The 20,687-nt window shown below is 44.3% G+C and overlaps 1 protein-coding gene across 1 annotated transcript in view; it reads left to right on the top strand.

Moving 5' to 3' along the window:
- trh (thyrotropin-releasing hormone) overlaps positions 1–16,567 on the top strand; it is a 146,671-nt gene extending 130,104 nt beyond the window's left edge. Inside the window, exons 3-4 of the mRNA XM_070894817.1 lie at positions 14,126–14,346; positions 16,032–16,567. Of these exons, the coding sequence (XP_070750918.1) occupies positions 14,126–14,346; positions 16,032–16,567 (757 nt within the window). The remainder of the gene's footprint in view (positions 1–14,125; positions 14,347–16,031) is intronic.
- The last annotated feature ends 4,120 nt before the right edge of the window (positions 16,568–20,687 follow it).

Below are 20,687 nucleotides of genomic sequence, written 5' to 3'. Positions count from 1 at the left end.
CATGCTAATATATTACCCCCAACCCCATGAACTTTTATCTTGTGCAGTAACCTTTTATGTGGCACCTTGTCCAAATACACCACATCCACTGGTTCCCCTTTATCCACCCTATTCATTACATCCTCAAAGAATTCCAGCAAATTTGTCAAACATGACTTCCCCTTCATAAATCCATGCTGACTCTGCCTGACTGAATTATGCTTTTCCAAATGTCCTGCTACTGCTTCTTTAATAATGGATTCCAACAATTTTCCAACCACATATGTGAGGCTAACTCGTCTATAGTTGCCTTTTGTCTGCCTCCTTTTTTAAATGGGGCGTTCCATTTGCAGTTTACCAATCTGATGGGACCTCCCCAGAATCCAGGGAATTTTGGTAAATTACAACCATTGTATCCCCTATCCCTGTCTCATTTGAAAGAGAACACCTCCTCAGTGTGTTGGATGGTGTATTTCTAGATTTTATCCTCAAGTTTCTGGAGCAGGTCTTCAACCCACACAACCTTCTGACTCTGAGACAATAGTGCTACCACTGAGCCATGGCTGAACCTGTTGTATCATCTCGTTGGTATCTGGGAAATCTTGCTGTGCACAAAGGAGGCCGCCACAATTACTTACACAACAACAGTCACTACATTTCAAAAGAATAAATTTTATTTGAGGCCCATGAGGTGCTTCTGAGAGATGTGATGAAGCAGAATATAAATGCACTGAATAAGTCTCTGACTGCCTCCCAATTCACCAGCCTCGAGCCAAAGCATCTGAGCTAAGCCAATATAAAGAATGATGTGATGCAAATTAATTAATTTTTCTTCCTTCTGTTTAGCAGACATTTTAAAGAGCCTCTGTCTTCCCGATAAAAGTATCTGTCAAACACACGCTACCACATCGTTTCTGAGCAACACGTTACACAGAATGTTATCGCATTTACAGCACAGAAATAGGCTATTCTGCCCAACTATGGCTGAGGGGTTGTCTTATGAGGAAAGGTTGAGTAGGTTGGGCTACTACTCATTGGAATCATGAAGAATGAGAGGTGATCTTATCGAAATGTATAAGCTTATGAGGGGACTTGACAGGTGGATGCAGAGAGGATGTTTCCACCGATAGGGGGGACGAGAACTAGGGGGCATAATCTTAGAATAAGGGGCCACCCATTTAAAACTGAGATGAGGAGGAATTTCTTCTCTCAGAGGGTTGTAAATCTGTGGAATTCGCTGCCTCAGAGAGCTGTGGAAGCTGGGTCATTGAATAAATTTAAGACAGAGATAGACAGTTTCTTAACCATAAGGGAATAAGGGGTTATGGGGAGCGGGCAGGGAAGTGGACCTGAGTCCATGATCATATTAAATGGTGGAGCAGGCTCGAGGGGCCATATGGCCTACTCCTGCTTCTATTTCTTATGTTCTTATGTTCTTAACTGGTCTGTGCTGTGTTTGTGCTGCACACGAGCCTCCTCCCATCCTTCTTCATCTCACGCTATCAACAACATGTCCTTCTATTCCTTTCTCCCTCATGTGTTTATCTAGCTTCCCCTTAAATGCATCTATGATATTCGGCTCAGCTACTCCATGTGTTAGCGAATTCCACATGCCCACCACTCCCTGGGTAAAGAAGTTTCTTCTGAATTCCCTATTGGATTTATTAGTGACTATCTTATATTTGTGATCCCTAGTTTAGGACCCGCCCACAAGTGTAAAGTTCTTCTCTACATCTACCCTATCAAACCCTTTCATAATCTTAAAGACCTCTATTAGGTCACCTCTCAGTCTCCTCTTTCCAAGAGAAAAGAGCCCCAGCCTGTTCAGTTTTTCCTAATAGTTATAACAGTTCTGGTTTCATTCTTGTAAATCGTTTTTGCAACTTCCCCAGTGCCTCGATATAACTTTTTTTAATATGGAGATCAGAACTGTGCACAGTACTATAAGATGCTCTTCTCTCTCTCCAAATAGAAAAAAATGGGCAATTACTTTTAGCCAGAGATAGATACTGTCTCTTTAAATGTGGTATACAGAATGCTGGAGGGCCAATGCTGAGTAAACTACAATTTTGTATAATTATAGCCCGATGCTTACTCTACCATTTATAATTTTATAAGACGTGTATTACAATCGCTAACAGTATAAAACCTACACTAATCACAGATATAGCATCACTGAAGTGACATGTGCAGCACATTGCAAGGCTACTGTGATTCACAGGGATATCAGAATGGATTCCACAGCACAGTACGCAGTTATCAGTGGGTAGCACCCTCGCCTCTGAGTCACAAGGTTGTGGGTTCAAGTCCCAGCACAAAGACTTGAGCACAAAATCTAGGCTGACCTTCCAGTGCAGTGCTGAGGGAGTGCTGCACTGTCGAAGGTGTCATCTTTCGGATGAGACATTAAACCAAGGTCCTGTCTGCTCTGTCAGGTGGATGTAAAAGATCCCATGGCAATATTTGAAGAAGAGCAGGGGAGTTCTCCCCGGTGTTCTGGCCAACCAACATTGCTAAAAAGCAGATTATCTGGTCATTGTCACATTGCTGTTCATAGGAGCTTGCTGTGCGCAAATTGTTTGGTGCATTTCCTACATTACAACAGTGACAACAGTTCAAAAAGTACTTAATTGGCTGTAAAGTGCTTTGGGATATCCTGAGGTCGTGATGCTATATTAATACAAGTCTTTCTTTTTTCTTTATATATGCAATAATTCCTTCACTTATCACCCAAGCAGGGAATGTTTGGCAGGTTTTGCCTCACCAATCCTCTCTCCCTTCCTTTGCTCTTCTGAAATAGACACCATTGCTTCTCAGTGACCATTCCACTTGGATAATTCAACTGGTTATGGTAGCGAGTAGTTGAGTTACACAGGCCAGAAGGGTCCCAATTCAGTTCCTGGTCTGTATTCAGTTATCTGTCCTAGGCTATGGATGGCTGATGAAGTACTATAATTGAGGTCAGCTCTTGGTCCAGGGAGACTAATAGAAAATCAGCCAGGGTTGCTGCTCTTTATCCTCACCCTTGCTGGAAATTGTGTGTGGCCATCTGGTTAGGGTAGGATAGGCCTGAGCTGTGATGTCACTCCTGATGCTCACTGGCTAGTCTCACACATGTAGGATGGTCACTTAGAAGCAATGGAAGGTAACTGGTGTCTATTTCAGAAGAGCAAAAGAAAGGAGAGAGGATTGGTGGGGAAAACCTGCCGCTTAGCTCGGCCACATAATCAGTTGGAGTTATTCAAATCTGCGACCACATCATGACCCTTGATTTATGTTAATATATGCTAATGAAAGATGTTGCATGTCATTAACAGTGGCAGGATTAAAGTGGAATGGGGAAGAAGGAGACAGACAGCCATGCTTTACAGGATTGAATTGAAAGAACATTACCAGACGGTAGGAAGCCCATCAATGGCAGAGCAAGGGTCACAAGGAAAAAAGTTGAGGGATTCGATGCTCAAAGGTCCAAGTCCCCTTCACGCAGGCTCTGGTGTCTCTAAAGACACACTGAGCATTGAGTAAGTAATTCAAGGGCGGGGTGGGGTTAGCGGGGAATGGGAAATGGATCCATACATTGGAGATGTAGAGGAATTCTGATCAATGCTATGATGTATAGATCAAGGTAGGTAAGTCCTCCTGAAGGCATAGTCAATGATAGTATCCTTCAGCTTTACTCAGCCAAAGGGACAGGTTTCCATGACAGAAAACTACAGCCAAAGTTAAAGTGTAGTGAATCCCCATGGGTTTCACTGTTGCAAAACTTAAAAGCTTCCAGTCGTCACCAGGGCTACAATCAGTGTTATAGTTTGGAGTGATGTGAATCACTCCTACAACACCAAACCCCCACCCCGCTCGCCCACAAAATATCAGGAGCCGTTGGTAGAAAGTGCACAATTGACTGGGCTCCAGAGACCTGAGCCCACGTATTCTCCTCAGATTGAAAGCTATGACTAAACTGCCCAGAGATTAACACTAGTTCCTATTTTTCCCAACTGGTGTTTTTCTCTCTCTTGTTTTGTTTCTTTCTCCCCCTCCCTTTACTATTACCAGTTTTGCATCTTTAGCTCCTTTCATACATAAATGCATTAAATAAATGTCTAGCTTCAAATTCAGAAAATTCCTGTAACTCATACATAAAGAATTTGTCCAATTACCGTTGTGAGAGTCCTGGGCACAAAGCTCTGATTGCTGCGTAATGAAATCTTTGCAACACCACAAACAGCCTGTCATCTCCGATACAGACACCTGTCAATATTACGGTAAAATATTGACACAGACATCATCCTGGGTGCTAATAGAAACATAGAAACATAGAAAATAGGTGCAGGAGTAGGCCATTCGGCCCTTCTAGCCTGCACCGCCATTCAATGAGTTCATGGCTGAACATTCAACTTCAGTACCCCATTCCTGCTTTCTCGCCATACCCCTTGATCCCCCTAGTAGTAAGGACCTCATCTAACTCCTTTTTGAATATATTTAGTGAATTGGCCTCAACAACTTTCTGTGGTAGAGAATTCCACAGGTTCACCACTCTCTGGGTGAAGAAGTTCCTCCGCATCTCGGTCCTAAATGGCTTACCCCTTATCCTTAGACTGTGACCTCTGGTTCTGGACTTCCCCAACATTGGGAACATTCTTCCTGCATCTAACCTGTCTAACCCCGTCAGAATTTTAAATGTTTCTATGAGGTCCCCTCTCATTCTTCTGAACTCCAGTGAATACAAGCCCAGTTGATCCAATCTTTCTTGATAGGTCAGTCCCGCCATCCCGGGAATCAGTCTGGTGAACCTTCGCTGCACTCCCTCAATAGCAAGAATGTCCTTCCTCAGGTTAGGAGACCAAAACTGTACACAATACTCCAGGTGTGGCCTCACCAATGCCCTGTACAACTGTAGCAACACCTCCCTGCCCCTGTACTCAAATCCCCTTGCTATGAAGGCCAACATGCCATTTGCTTTCTTAACCGCCTGCTGCACTTGCATGCCAACCTTCAATGACTGATGTACCATGACACCCAGGTCTCTTTGCACCAACCCTTTACCTAATCTGTCACCATTCAGATAATAGTCTGTCTCTCTGTTTTTACCACCAAAGTGGATAACCTCACATTTATCCACATTATACTTCATCTGCCATGCATTTGCCCACTCACCTAACCTATCCAAGTCGCTCTGCAGCCTCACAGCATCCTCCTCGCAGCTCACACTGCCACCCAACTTAGTGTCATCCGCAAATTTGGAGATACTACATTTAATCCCCTCATCTAAATCATTAATGTACAGTGTAAACAGCTGGGGCCCCAGCAAAGAACCTTGCGGTACCCCACTAGTCACTGCCTGCCATTCTGAAAAGTACCCATTTACTCCTACTCTTTGCTTCCTGTCTGACAACCAGTTCTCAATCCATGTCAGCACACTACCCCCAATCCCATGTGCTTTAACTTTGCACATCAATCTCTTGTGTGGGACCTTGTCGAACGCCTTCTAAAAGTCCAAATATACCACATCAACTGGTTCTCCCTTGTCCACTCTACTGGAAACATCCTCAAAAAATTCCAGAAGATTTGTCAAGCATGATTTCCCTTTCACAAATCCATGCTGACTTGGACCTATCATGTCACCTCTTTCCAAATGCACTGCTATGACATCCTTAATAATTGATTCCATCATTTTACCCACTACCGATGTCAGGCTGACCGGTCTATAATTCCCTGTTTTCTCTCTCCCTCCATTTTTAAAAAGTGGGTTACATTGGCTACCCTCCACTATATTGGAACTGATCCAGAGTCAATGGAATGTTGGAAAATGACTGTCAATGCATCCACTATTTCCAAGGCCACCTTCTTAAGTACTCTGGGATGCAGTCCATCAGGCCCTGGGGATTTATCGGCCTTCAATCCCATCAATTTCCCCAACACAATTTCCCGGCTAATAAGGATTTCCCTCAGTTCCTCCTCCTTATTAGACCCCCCGACCCCTTTTATAACCGGAAGGTTGTTTGTGTCCTCCTTCGTGAATACCGAACCAAAGTACTTGTTCAATTGGTCCGCCATTTCTTTGTTCCCCGTTATGACTTCCCCTGATTCTGACTGCAGGGGACCTACGTTTGTCTTTACTAACCTTTTTCTCTTTACATATCTATAGAAAGTTTTGCAATCCGTCTTAATGTTCCCTGCAAGCTTCTTCTCATACTCCATTTTCCCTGCCCTAATCAAACCCTTTGTCCTCCTCTGCTGAGTTCTAAATTTCTCCCAGTCCCCAGGTTCGCTGCTATTTCTGCCAATTTGTATGCCACTTCCTTGGCTTTAATACTATCCCTGATTTCCCTTGATAGCCACGGTTGAGCCACCTTCCCTTTTTTATTTTTATGCCAGACAGGAATGTACAATTGTTGTAGTTCATCCATGCGGTCTCTAAATGTCTGCCATTGCCCATCCACAGTCAACCCCTTAAGTATCATTCGCCAATCCATCCCAGCCAATTCACGCCTCATACCTTCAAAGTTAGCCTTCTTTAAGTTCTGGACCATGGTCTCTGAATTAACTGTTTCATTCTCCATCCTAATGCAGAATTCCACCATATTATGGTCACTCTTCCCCAAGGGGCCTCCCACAATGAGATTGCTAATTAATCCTCTCTCATTACACAACACCCAGTCTAAGATGGCCTCCCCCCTAGTTGGTTCCTCGACATATTGGTCTAAAAAACCATCCCTTATGCACTCCAGGAAATCCTCCTCCACCGTATTGCTTCCAGTTTGGTTAGCCCAATCTATGTGCATATTAAAGTCACCCATTATAACTGCTGCACCTTTATTGCATGCACCCCTAATTTCCTGTTGGATGCCCTCCCGAACATCACTACTACTGTTTGGAGGTCTGTACACAACTCCCACTAACGTTTTTTGCCCTTTGGTGTTCTGTAGCTCTACCCATATAGATTCCACATCATCCAAGCTAATGTCCTTCCTAACTATTGCTTTAATCTCCTCCTTAACCAGCAATGCTACCCCACCTTCTTTTCCTTTTATTCTATCCTTCCTGAATGTTGAATACCCCTGGATGTTGAGTTCCCAGCCCTGATCATCCTGGAGCCACGTCTCCGTAATCCCAATCACATCATATTTGTATTTTTGTCTGGATGATGAGTTTATAAAATACAATTCCTTCAACGTTTTGGGTCAATGGAACTATTTGTTTAATTCAATTCACTAAAGTGATGTCATACGAGTGATCAGGAATGGGTTTGAGGGACAGCCAGGGCAGCAGCGGTTCATTTGTTCAGCTTCACAGGTCCTCCGGGGCATGAAATTGGCACATAGAAACATAGAAATATAGAAAATAGGTGCAGGTGTAGGCCATTCGGCCCTTTTAGCCTGCACCACCATTCAATATGATCATGGCTGATCATGCAACTTCAGTACCCCATTCCTGCTTTCTCTCCATACACCTTGATCCCATTTAGCCGTAAGGGCCACATCTAACTCCCTTTTGAATATATCTAACGAACTGGTCTCAGCAACTTTCTATTGTAGAGAATTCCACAGGTTCACAATTCTCTGGGTGAAAATGTTTCTCCTCATCTCGGTCCTAAATGGCTTACCCCTTATCCTTAGACTGTGACCCCTGGTTCTGGACTTCCCCAACATCGGGAACATTCTTCCTGCATCTAAGCTGTCCAATCCCTTCAGGATTTAATATGTTCCTATGAAGTCCCCTCTCATTCTTCTAAATTCCAGTGAATATAAGCCTAGTCGATCCAGTCTTTCTTCATATGTCAGTCCTGCCATTCCGGGAAGCAGTCTGGTGAACCTTCGCTGCAATCCCTCAATAGCAAGAATGTCCTTCTTCAGATTAGGAGACCAAAACTGTACACAATATTCAAGGTGTAGCCTCACAAGGTCCTGTACAATGGCGAGTAAGACCTCCCTGCTCCTATACTCAAATCCTCTCGCTATGAAGGCCAACATGCCATTTGCCTTCTTCACCACCTGCTGTACCTGCATGACAGCTTTCAATGACTGATGTACCATGACACCCAGATCTCGTTGTACCTCCCCTTTTCCTAATCTGTCACCATTCAGATAATATTCTGCCTTCCTGTTTTTGCCACCAAAGTGGATAACCTCACATTTATCCACATTACACTGCATCTGCCATGCATTTGCCCACTCACCTAACCTGTCCAAGTCACCCAGCAGCCTCTTAGCATCCTCCTCACAGCCCACACTGCCACGCAGCTTAGTATCATTTGCAAAATCATTAATATATATTGTAAATAGCTGAGGACCCAGCACTGAACCTTGCGGTACCCCACTAGTCACTGCCTGCCACTCTGAAAAGGACCCGTTTATTTCTACTCTTTGCTTCCTGTTTGCCAACCAGTTCTCTATCCACGTCAATACATTACCCCCAATACCATGTACTTTAATTTTGCACACTAATCTCTTGTGTGGGACCTTGTCAAAAGCCTTTTTAAATTCCAAATACACCACATCCACTGGTTCTCCCTTGTCCACTCTACTAGTTACATCCTCAAAAAATTCTAGAAGATTTGTCAAGCATGATTTCCTTTCATAAATCCATGCTGACTTGGAATGATCCTGTTACTGCTTTCCAAATGCGCTGCTATTACATCTTTATTACAACATTTTCCCCACTACCAATGTCATACTAACTGGTCTATAATTCCCTGTTTTCTTTATCCCTCCTTTTTTTAAAAGTGGGGTTACATTAGCTACCATCCAGTCCATAGAAACTGATCCAGAGTCGATAGAATGTTGGAAAATGACCACCAATGCATCCACTATTTCTAGGGCCACTTCCTTAAGTACTCTGGGATGCAGACTATCAGGCCCTGAGGATTTATCGGCCTTCAATCCCATCAACTTTCCTTCAGTCCCTCCTTCTCGCTAGACTCTTGGTCCCCTAGTATTTCTGGAAGGTTATTTGTGTCTTCCTTAATGAAGACAGAACCAAAGTATTTGTTCAATTGGTCTGCCATTTCTTTATTCCCCATTATAAATTAACCTGATTCTGACTGCAAGGGACCTATGTTTGTCTTCACTAATCTTTTTCTCTTCACATATCTATAGAAGCTTTTGCAGTCAGTTTTTACGTTCCCTGCAAGCTTACTCTCATACTTTATTTTACCCCTCCTAATTAAACCCCTTGTCCTCCTCTGCTGGATTCTAAATTTCTCCCAGTGCTCAGATTTGCTGCTTTTTCTGGCCAATTTATATGCCTCTTTCTTGGATTTAACACTATCCTTAATTTCCCTTGTTAGCCACAGCTGAGCCACCTTCCCCGTTTTATTTTTACTCCAGACCGGGATTTACAATTGTTGAAGTTCATACCGGGATTTACAATTGTTGAAGTTCATCCATGTGATCTTTAAATATTTGCCATTGCCTATCCACCATCAACCCTTTAAGTATCATTCGCCAGACTATCCTCGCCAATTCATGTCTCATACCATCAAAATTACCTTTCTTTAAGTTCAGCTCCCTAGTCTCTGAATTAACTGTGTCATTCTCCACCTTAATGAAGAATTCTACCATATTATGGTCACTCTTCCCCAAGGGGCCTCGCACAACAAGATTTCTAGTTAATCCTCTCTCGTTACATAACACCCAGTCTAGGATGGTCAGCTCTCTAGTTGGTTCCTCGACATATTGGACGAGAAAACCATCCCTTATACTTTCCAGGAAATCCTCCTCCACCGTATTGTTACCAGTTTGGTTAGTCCAATCTATATGTAGATTAAAGTCACCCATGATAACTGCTGCACCTTTATTGCATGTATCCCTAATTTCATGTTTGATGCCATCCCCAACCTCACTACTACTGTTTGGTGGTCTATACAACTCCCATTAGCGTTTTCTGCCCTTTGGTGTTCCGCAGCTCGACCCATACAGATTCCACATCATCCAAGCTAATGTCCTTCCTTACTATTGTGTTAATCTCCTCTTTAACCAGCAATGCTACCCCACCTCCTTTTCCTTTCTGTCTATCCTTCCTGAATATTGAACACCCCTGGATGTTGTGTTCCCAGCCTTGGTCACCCTGGAGCCATGTCTCCGTAATCCCAATTATATCATATCCGTTAACAGCTATCTGCGCAGTTAATTAATCCACCTTAATATGACTGCTCCTCGCATTGAGACACAGAGCCTTCAGGCTTGTTTTTTTAACACTCTGTATCCTTTTAGAACAAAGAGAAGAAATAGAAAGTTGAGTGATAGACAGAAAAAAACAGAGCAAGCTGGGCACGGGCCTGACATCACTCACTCTCTGCTCCACGAGGCCTGACATCACTCACTCTTTGAGGCTTGACATCACTCACTCTCTGCTCCATGAGGCCTGACATCATTCACTCTCTGAGGCCTGACATCACTCACTCTCTGCACCATGAGGCCTGACATCACTCATTCTCTGAGGCCTGACATCACTCACTCTCTGCTCCATGAGGCCTGACATCACTCACTCTCTGAGGTCTGACATCACTCACTCTCTGCTCCATGAGGCCTGACATCACTCACTCTCTGAGGCCTGACATCCTTCAGTCTCTGAGGCCTGAGATCACAAACACCCTGCTCCATGAGGCCTGACATCACTAACTCTCTGAGGCCTGAGATCACGCACACCCCGCTCTATGAGGCTACCTCACACTGGGTTGAGGTCACAATGAGTGCAATACACCTCAGCCTTCACTGAGTGCAGTAAAGTGTAGTTACATTGGTCAGTGGGAAATATATAACAGTTACACTTTTAGTGAGGTGGTATTAAAGGGAACTAATCAACATGGGCATAACTCTGTATATAGGAATGTAAGAACAGGAGTAGATCATTGAGCCCCTTGAGTCTGCTCTGCCATTCAATTAGATCATATATCTGCCCTTGGCCCATATCTCTTTATAACGTTAGTTAACAAAAATCTATCAATTTCCGATTTAAAATTAACAAGTGATTCTAGTATCAATTGTTGTTTGTGGAAGAGAGTTCCAAACTTCTGCCACCCTTTATGTGTAGAAGTGTTTCCTAATTTCACTCCTGAAAGATCTGGCTCTAATTTCTAGACTATGCCCCCTAGTCCTAGAATCTCCAACCAGCAGAAATAGTTTCTCTCTGTCTACCTTATCTGTTCGCCATAATATTCTGAAAACTTGGATCAAATCACTCCTTAAGCTTCTAAATACTAGAGAATACAATCCTAATTTGTGTAATCTCTCAATGTAACTGAAGCCGTGAAGTCTGGGTATCATTCTGGTAAACCTACACTGCACTTCCTCCAAGACCAATATATCCTTATAAGGTGTGGTGACCGGAACTGTAGCAGGAAAGACTGCAGCACTGACAGAGCTCGGGACACAGACAGGAAGACCGGATTTGCACATGTTTTCCATCTTTTCCACCCCAATGTACTCAGATGGCATTTTATAAGGACTATGCTGATGGGGTGAGATGATGTAATGTGGTAGAAGGCTCATGTGGAGCGTAAGCACTGGCATAGACCTGTTGAGCTGAATGACCTGTTTCTGGGCTGTAAAATTCTATATCTATCTGTGAACCTCAAAGATGGTTATTTAAAAAGAACCAAATCTTGAATTATTTTTGGAGCCTACTTTCTTGCTTCCTTTACTGTCAAACTGTAGGAAAAGTGGTGGCGATTGTCTGTAATTAACCTATGAAAATATATGGGCTAACAGTGCTTTTAAAATAGACTGAAGAATGTTTTCCAAGTGCATTGAGTGTTTGCCCACTCATATCACCAACAGTGGATTCTAGCCTTGTACTTCAGATTGCTGCTGTGTGCCTCTGAATCAAACTATAGTAATCATTATTTCCTTGCTATGCTTCAGTCCAGTCACATAAACCAATGAGATCATTAGATTTCTGAATGGTGCATGACGTGTGAAGACTGATTTAACAGTAAAGACCAACAACCAAGCAACAGTGTCATGGAAGTAAAGCAACATCGACACAGCACTTCCATTCAGTGCAAAGTTACGCAATACTTAATCATTAAAGGTTATCTTTCATTTGCGTCCATTCAAGGTGTCAGCTGTGGCTCAGTGGGTAGCACGCTTGCCTCTGGGTCAGAAGATTATGGGTTCATTTCAGAGATTTGAGCACATAATCTAGACTGATGCTTCAGTGCAGTACTGAGGGAGTGCTGCACTGTTGGAGGTGTCGTCTTTCAGATGAGAAGTTAAACGGAGGCCCCACCTGGCTTCTCAGGTGGATGTAAAAAATCACATGGCACTATTTGAAGAAGAGCAGCAGAGTTCTCCCTGATGTGCTAATCAAAATGTCTCCATCAACCTACATCGCTAAAACAGATTATCTGGTCATTTATATCATTGCCGTTTGTGGGACCTTGCTATGTACAAAGTTGCTGCCATGCACCCTACATTATAACAGTGACTACATTGCAAAAGTATCTCATTGGGTGTGAAGCATTTTTGGGATTTCCTGAGGTTTTGAAAGACGCTAGATGAATGCAAATTCTTCTTCACTTCATTTATTTTCTTCATTTCAATTGTTCCCACAGGGGAATTGACTCATCAGGGTCACCAAAGATTGAACAAAACAAATTTAGAAATTGATTAAATATCTGTTTATTAGTTTTTCTTCTGAGATCCAATATCCAAATGTATTCTTAATTCATATATTTAGGACATTTTTACGTCACTTCATCAGAGCCTTAATTAAATATGACACACAAGAGAACTGGACAGGAGAATGGAAACTTCTGCATGTGTGTTTGAATACATGTTTGTCTATGAATATATATGCAAGTATACTTATATATTTGTGTGTATGCATGTATCTATATGTATGTGTGTAAGTGCCTGCATATGTGTCCATGCATGTTTTTATAAATGTGTGTATGAAAATGTGCACGTGTACATGCACATGTGTATGTGTTGATGTATGTCTATGTGTGTTTTATGTATGTGCATGTGCCTTTATGTGTAATTGTAAATATGTGCTTATGTGTGTGCATATTTACATATGGGTCCCTCTGTATGATGTCTATATGTGAACATATATATGTACATCTGTCCTTGTATATCTATTTCTGTATAAGTGCGTGTGTCTGTATGCCTATGTATGTGTGCTTTTATGTGTGTGTGTATCGGTCTCTCACTCTCTCTCTCTCTCTCTATATATATATATCTGTGTGTATATCTGTGTATTTCTCTTCTCTTCCTAGCTATATATATGTATGTGTGTGTATCTCTATCTATATATGTGTGTATCTCTTTTTATGTGCATCCAATATATGTGTGTATATCTCTATATATTGTGTGTATCTTTCTCCGTGTGTACCTCCCTCTATATAATACATGCGTGTATCTCTCTATACAATATAGGTTTGTATCTCTCTATATATATGTGTGTGTGCGCGTTTGTGCTTTTAACTTTCCTTCCAATCAATAAAGAAAAAGAGACACCCGTTTAACCTACGACTCATTCATTTGCATAGCTGGGGGTGGGGGGAACTAGGAAACGGCTATAAATGGGCAGCCTTCGATCGTCAGAGGCAAACTGATCCAAGAACGAAATTGGGAACACAGAAGCTCGGTCCAAGAGAAGATCTTTCACAACAGGACCGAGTGACACACTGGTCTGTAGTGTGGTACAGAGTGCACCCGAGGGGAAGGAGCGCCGAGGGCAGCCGGAGACGGGACAGGTAATAATACTGGGGAGGAAATCTGTACAGCAAGGTGTTCATTGTTTGCCATTGATTTCAAATCTTGTGTTAGTTGCATGGGACTGTGTGAGTGAATGTTTGTGTGTATGTGCACTTGTTGTATGTGAGTGTATGTATGTGCTTTTGTGTCTGTGTGTGTTTCTGTCTGTGTGTATGTATGTGTGTGTGTTTCTGTTCCTGTATGTATATGTGTGTGTTTCTGTGTGTGTGTGTGTTTCTGTGTGTGTTTCGGTGTGTGTATGTTTCTCTGTGTGTGTATGTGTGTGTGCCGATGTATGTGTATGTGAGAGAAAGTGGTCAGCCCTTGATTGTGCAGTTCCAAGTTTTCTAATTTCAGCACCCCGGACAGCGCTCGGTGCCGCTTGGCTCTCACTGACTCTCTGCTCCTGTACGTTAAGTAAACTCCATTTCTTGCTTGTCACACAGAGTGGTCTCAACTTTTCTTTGCACCGAGATGAAGTCGGCATGGTTCGTGCTGTTGGTCTGCCTGAGCCTTCACAACTCGCCTGTGACAGCGGGTCAGCACACTGCGGCGGACGACGAGCCGGGGGGAGAGGCAGTCCCGCTGGAGCAGATGCTTCAGAGAGCGGAGACAATGTTCATTCGCTCCATGATGATGAAAATAGGAGAAGAGCAGAACGCTAACGGTACACACAGCTCTCACTGAATGGTGTTAGATCCAGTCAGTCTGCAATGCATCCTGGAAATAGTTCTCCATGTAATAAAACATCCCTGTCATTTAAGGAACTGTGGATTCTTAATGACTTTTATTTTAGTACGTTTAATCCCCAGCATCTGGTTTTATTAGTTGGTAGCCGAACTGTTTTGAGAGTTAGAATCGAACTTCAGGTACATGCAGGGTTTATTCTGCGTCACTGTGTCCCTATCTGTTTGCCGCCAGAATATATCTCCGCGCTGGTAGATATAAACTCATTAGATCCAACAATATTAAAAAGCTGGATCTCGCATTTGAGAGTGGGAAAGTTCGAAATAAAACAAGGATAAGGAAAGATTGAGACTGGGAAGAAGATTTTAAACAGCAGTGTGTGTGTGTGTATGTAATGTGTATTGTAGCAGACTAGAGCCAGCGTGAGCGGAGTTTGAGAGACCAGCTAACGGCTCATACAGTTCCTACTCAATGGAGCGAAGTATCGTTTAGAAATGGGGTAATCGTTTATTTTCAATTATGTCAGGAATGGTCTCTCCCCACAAGTAATCCTAACCTCGACCCTGACAGTCAAAGCTAGCAGCATCCGGGAGAGCTGGGCTTGAGCAGGGGAGGGGTGAGATGAGAGGCAACGCCGTATTGGACAGGTACAAGGTGAGCTGCAACTCGCGCCTTTAAAGAGGATTTGTTGTATCCATAGTTGGGCTGGCCTGGTCACAGATCTTTCAGAGAAACACAGAATGGTTACAGCACGGACGGAGGCCCTTCAGCCCGTCGAGCACGTGCTGACTCTCAGCGAGTCCCACCCACCCGGCCTTTCCCCGGAGCCCTGCAAAATTATTTTCCTTCAGCTGCCTTTTGAAAGCCGCGATTGAGTCTGCCTTCACCACCCTTTCAGGCAGTGCTTTCCAGATCCCAACCACTCGCTGCGTAAAAAAAGTTTTTGTTTATGTCGCCTTTGCTTCTTTTGCCAATCAGCTTAAATCATATCTCATCCAATGTCCGAGAAGATATTAAACTACGTTCAACCATGCGCGCAGAATACTTGTAAATGAAAATGTCACGTCTGCAGCTGTGCTCCTGGCAGTGGGGTGAGGGAGGTTCTGAACCTCAAACACCCTCTCAGCAAATTCCTCACCGCTATTTCAGAAGACGCACCACTCTTTTATGTTAAGCTGGTTGCGGTATGCAGAGAGGATTTTGATAAATCTCTCGCTGTGGTTTTCAGAGTAATAAGATATGTGCCAAGATTGCATTAACTGCAGGAACATGCCTTGAGAAATCTGGGCCGCCCATTGACGGCAGACCTGGGGATCGTTGCTCTGGCCAGCGTGAAATATCCTCTTTTTAAATATATTAACCAAAAGTGGTTATTGTCTTTCCTTCCATAGTTGCAACTATTTTTTTTTAGCAGAATGTAATATCAAATGCCCCCTTTCTGCAAGGGCACTAGCACCCACAAATTAACAAATAAACTTTAACGGAAACTTAAATCGGTCAAATTAAAATTTGGTGGAGGTAATACACTCCAGTCCCTCTGGTGCCCACCTCTCCCCCTCCAGAATTACAAACTGAACAATTCCCCCCACAGGAGCCATAGGTGAAGCGTTAAACTTTCTGATTATATCGCCCGCACTAAAGCTACTTTGATTTTGCCCTGGCCAGTTCTAGATGCGGATTGGCCGCCGGCTGGACGGGCCTTCAAGCGGCAGCACCCGGGGAAGCGGTCGGAGGAGGAGTTTGAGAAGCGGCAGCATCCCGGGAAACGCGGGCAAGGGGAGGAGCAGGAGGGAGAGTCGCTGGAAGCGGATAAGAGGCAGCACCCGGGGAGGCGGTCCGCGCCCCAGTACTCGGGGGAGAATGCGGGCCGGCAGCTAGCCAAGAGACAGCACCCTGGCAAAAGGTTCCTTCTGTACAACAAGCGCCAGCACCCCGGCCGCAGGGGCTGGGAGCACCAGAGCGACTCCGGGGAGAGCGAGCCGGCGGAGGGAGGCCAGCAGCCGCCAAGGCGGTACCTGGAGACGGCCGGAGGCAGCAGCGAGCTCCCCTTCCTCTGTGACCCGCAGTACCCTGTGACTTGCAGCAAAGCGAGCGAGCTGTTGGAGCTGCTGGGTAACATGAACAAGAGTCGGGCCGAGGGGAAGAGGCAACACCCCGGGCGGAGGCTTGTTTCAGGCGACGAGTTGGAGGGACAGGATTGAGATGTTTAAATGTGATTCACTTTGTTGTAAAGATTGTTTTCTTTCGTTTATGTGGGGTGCCCTCTCAGACCACGTGACGCCATGTTTCCTGGGCAGCAATTTGTTTTGGTTAAGTGTGTTAATGGTCTCACCATCACATTCCCCAGCATGTCCCGCAATGCATGTCCCGTCATCCAAGAGAATCTCAGGAACGAGGAGAGAAGGAGAGAGGGTGAGGGGGGAGAGAGAGAGGGAGAGGAGCGGGTAACGAGAGAGGGAGAGCAGAGAGGGTGGGAGAGGGAGGAGGGAGAGGAGAGAGGGTGACGGAGGGAGAAGGAAGAGAGAGAGAGGTGAAGGGAGGAGAGAGAGAGAGAGAGGTGAGAGGGAGAGGAGAGGAGAGGGAGGGGGAAATTAAGAAAGAGAAGATAATTAAAGTGGGATAATAATAGAAAGTAAAAAGATTGTTGAGAGTTTAGTTTAGTTTCCATTGTTCTCGGTTATTATCAAATCATTGCCTGGGAATCAGGTTTATGTGGTCTCAAAGTGTGGGTTACTCCCTGAAATGTGCATTGGCGGACACCGTCAAACATGAAACCTGTAAGATACCAGCTTGGTCCTGAGTTCTAATAAAACGCATGTCGAAATTATTTTTCTACATGAAACCTGAAGTGTCACACTGCTCAAAGAAATGAATGGAAGTTGACTCTGTTCTTGTGTAGAGGGGAAGGGCCGCTTGGTAAAGATTGATACCAATCTTTGATTAGGGTGACCATATTTTCTAAACCAAATCCGGGGACACACAAGGTGGAAGCACAGCAAAGTAGCCAGGATGGAAAATGAAGGTTGTGTAGCATAGCGAGGCAAAGTTATTTAGCAGCACATATACACTACAAATGCAAATCAAATCTGCAAATAATTACTTCGTAAAGGACATCACACGATTGAAGCATATTCAGACACCATTTATAAATAATACACTAATACTTTTCAGTCCATTGACCTGAAGCTGTGATTATGTTTAACGGTATTGTAATATATTTACTTCATAGGTGCTCTGCTTAAGAATTCATAGCAAGACATTGCTGTTAAGAACTAGTTAGTTTATTAACAAAGGTTTAACATTGACACTACACATTACCAGTTAATCCACTAGGCTCACAACTGCATACCTCATCGTGGATGACCTAGACCCAACTGACTGGGGTTTATTGAATCTTGTGAGCATCACGTGACTGGATAAGCCACTCAATGCAACAGCTCTACAAGTATTTTAAATTATACCATTAACCAAGTGCCCCCGTGTTAAAGGGGCACAATAACTAGAACACCTAACAAATCAAATTAAAATCCTGTTCCCGAGGTAATGATGCACTCCAGTCCCTCCGGTGCCCACCTCTCGCAGAAGGCCACGTGCGTACCGGTGGACACTGTGTGCTCTATCTCCAGGGACACCCGGCATAAACGTAGCCGCAGAAGAGAGTCGGGCTGAATGACCCCCTCGACCGCCCGCTGCCTGTAACTATTAATGGATACTTTGGTCAGGCCCAGGAGCAGTCCCACGAGGAGGTCCTCTGACCTGCCCACTCCCCTCCACACCAGATGGCCAAAGATCAGGAGCGTGGGACTGAAGTGCAGCCAGGAATCGAGGAGCAGCCCTTTCAAATAATGGAAGAGGGGCTGCCAACCTCACACACTCTACATAAGCATGAAACATGGATGCCTCCAGACCGCAGAAAATACAGCAACAGCTCTACAAATCTGTGAGCATACTCACAGATCCATATATTACAGGTATGATATGCACATATTCCAATGAATATAGCTCTAGTCTATTCAGGGATGAGTTTCGTGAACCGGGAACTCTTCCAGGGACATTATTTGCCCAGGGACACAGTCCCTCATCCAGGAACTGTCCCCAGAAAATGGGGAAGTATCGTCACCCTGTGATTGATGTGTCCAGCTGTGTGTCTGATGCAATTGCCAATGTGCAGGGCCCATTCCTTCATAATCCTTTACTTCTTGAAAATAGAAAGTGTTCCTCCCTCCATTTTCTGACCCCCTTTTCCCGATGTGTTTCTGACAGTTTATGACACACAAAATCTGTTTGAAGCCACAAGAGGACAAATAACAGCCCAGGAGACGAGGCTCTGACCCACTCGAGAGGCTGAATGGCCGACTCCTGCTCCTAATGTTCCTGTTTCAAGGGACTGAATGGCATACCCCTGTTCCTAATATTTCTGTCTCAAGGGGTTGAATAGGCTTTTCCTGCTCCTAATATTCATGTCTCAAGGAGTTGAATGGCCTACTTCTGCTCCTAATGTTCATATTTCAAGGGGTTGAATGTCCTACTCCTACTCCGAATGTTCATATCCCAAGGGGTTGAATGGCCGACTCCTGCTCCTAATGTTCCTATGCTCCCACTTCTTTCTACCCAATTGCCCCAAGTTCACCACCAACCCGAAACCTCATTTGCAGCCGAATCACTTCCATGTTTCAGAGTGGAACCGAGTAGAATCCCTGCGTGACTGAAACTGATTTCCGTGAAACTGACGGAGTGAGAACCACTCACAAGGATTGTTGACCAGGCGGGTGGAAATGGTAGGTTTGGGGGCCGTGGAAATGGGGGTGGGATGCAAATGGGGGTGGGGGGAAGGATCATTTATTGCATTAAAAGTTTTATGTAATAAAGAGAATGACTGAAATTCCACAAATTCACAAATTCACAATGAGCTGGGCACATGCCTCACACTCAGACCCAGCAGAAGATCTGCCACCTGCAGAAACCTGAGCTTAAATTAGAAAATACTGGACATCAACAGGTCAGTCAGCATCTGGAAGCGGAAGATCGGGTTAATCGTTTTTTCGGAGGGGCTGAGGATCCTTCCTCAGAGCTCTGTGCTCTGGCTCCTGTCCATCTTCCCACTCCCAGTGGGCTAGACTCTACCTCATGCTTTTGAGGCAAACCGAAAAACTGAATGGAGGATAGAATTTGTCACTGGGTCTCAGTTAACACCCCAAAACCCAGTTACCATCCCAGCGCCCAGTTAAAGCCCAAAGCCCAGTTACCATCTCAGCGCCTAATTACCAGCTCAATGCCTAGTTACCAGCCTAGAGTCGAGTTACCAGTCCAGCGCCTAGTTACCAGTCCAGAGCCGAGTTATCAGCCCAGCACCTAGTTACCAGCTGAATGCTTAGTTATCAGCCCAGTGCCAAGTTACCAGCTCAATGACCATAGAGACCGCATGGATGAATTACAACAATTGTACATTTCTGTCTGGCGTAAAAATAAAAAAGGGAAGGTGGCTCAACCGTGGCTATCTAGGGAAATCAGGGATAGTATTAAAGCCAAGGAAGTGGCATACAAATTGGCCAGAAATAGCAGCGAACCCGGGGACTGGGAGAAATTTAGAACTCAGCAGAGGAGGACAAAGGGTTTGATTAGGGCAGGGAAAATGGAGTACGAGAAGAAGCTTGCAGGGAACATTAAGGCGGATTGCAAAAATTTCTATAGGTATGTAAAGAGAAAAAGGTTAGTAAAGACAAACGTAGGTCCTCTGCAGTCAGAATCAGGGGAAGTCATAACGGGGAACAAAGAAATGGCAGACCAATTGAACAAGTACTTTGGTTCGGTATTCACTAAGGAGGACACAAACAACCTTCCGGTTATAAAAGGGGTCAGAGGGTCTAGTAAGGAGGAGGAACTGAGGGAAATCTTTATTAGTCGGGAAATTGTGTTGGGGAAATTGATGGGATTGAAGGCCGATAAATCCCCAGGGCCTGATGGACTGCATCCCAGAGTACTTAAGGAGGTGGCCTTGGAAATAGCGGATGCATTGACAGTCATTTTCCAACATTCCATTGACTCTGGATCAGTTCCTATCGAGTGGAGGGTAGCCAATGTAACCCCACTTTTTAAAAAGGAGGGAGAGAGAAAACAGGGAATTATAGACCGGTCAGCCTGACCTCAGTAGTGGGTAAAATGATGGAATCAATTATTAAGGATGTCATAGCAGCGCATTTGGAAAATGGTGACATGATAGGTCCAAGTCAGCATGGATTTGTGAAAGGAAAATCATGCTTGACAAATCTTCTGGAATTTTTTGAGGATGTTTCCAGTAAAGTGGACAAAGGAGAACCAGTT

The sequence above is a fragment of the Pristiophorus japonicus genome, chromosome 12 (genome assembly GCF_044704955.1).
Source record: "Pristiophorus japonicus isolate sPriJap1 chromosome 12, sPriJap1.hap1, whole genome shotgun sequence".
In the NCBI taxonomy this organism is placed as follows: Eukaryota; Metazoa; Chordata; class Chondrichthyes; family Pristiophoridae; genus Pristiophorus; species Pristiophorus japonicus.
This window is presented reverse-complemented; position numbering and strand designations above follow the sequence as displayed.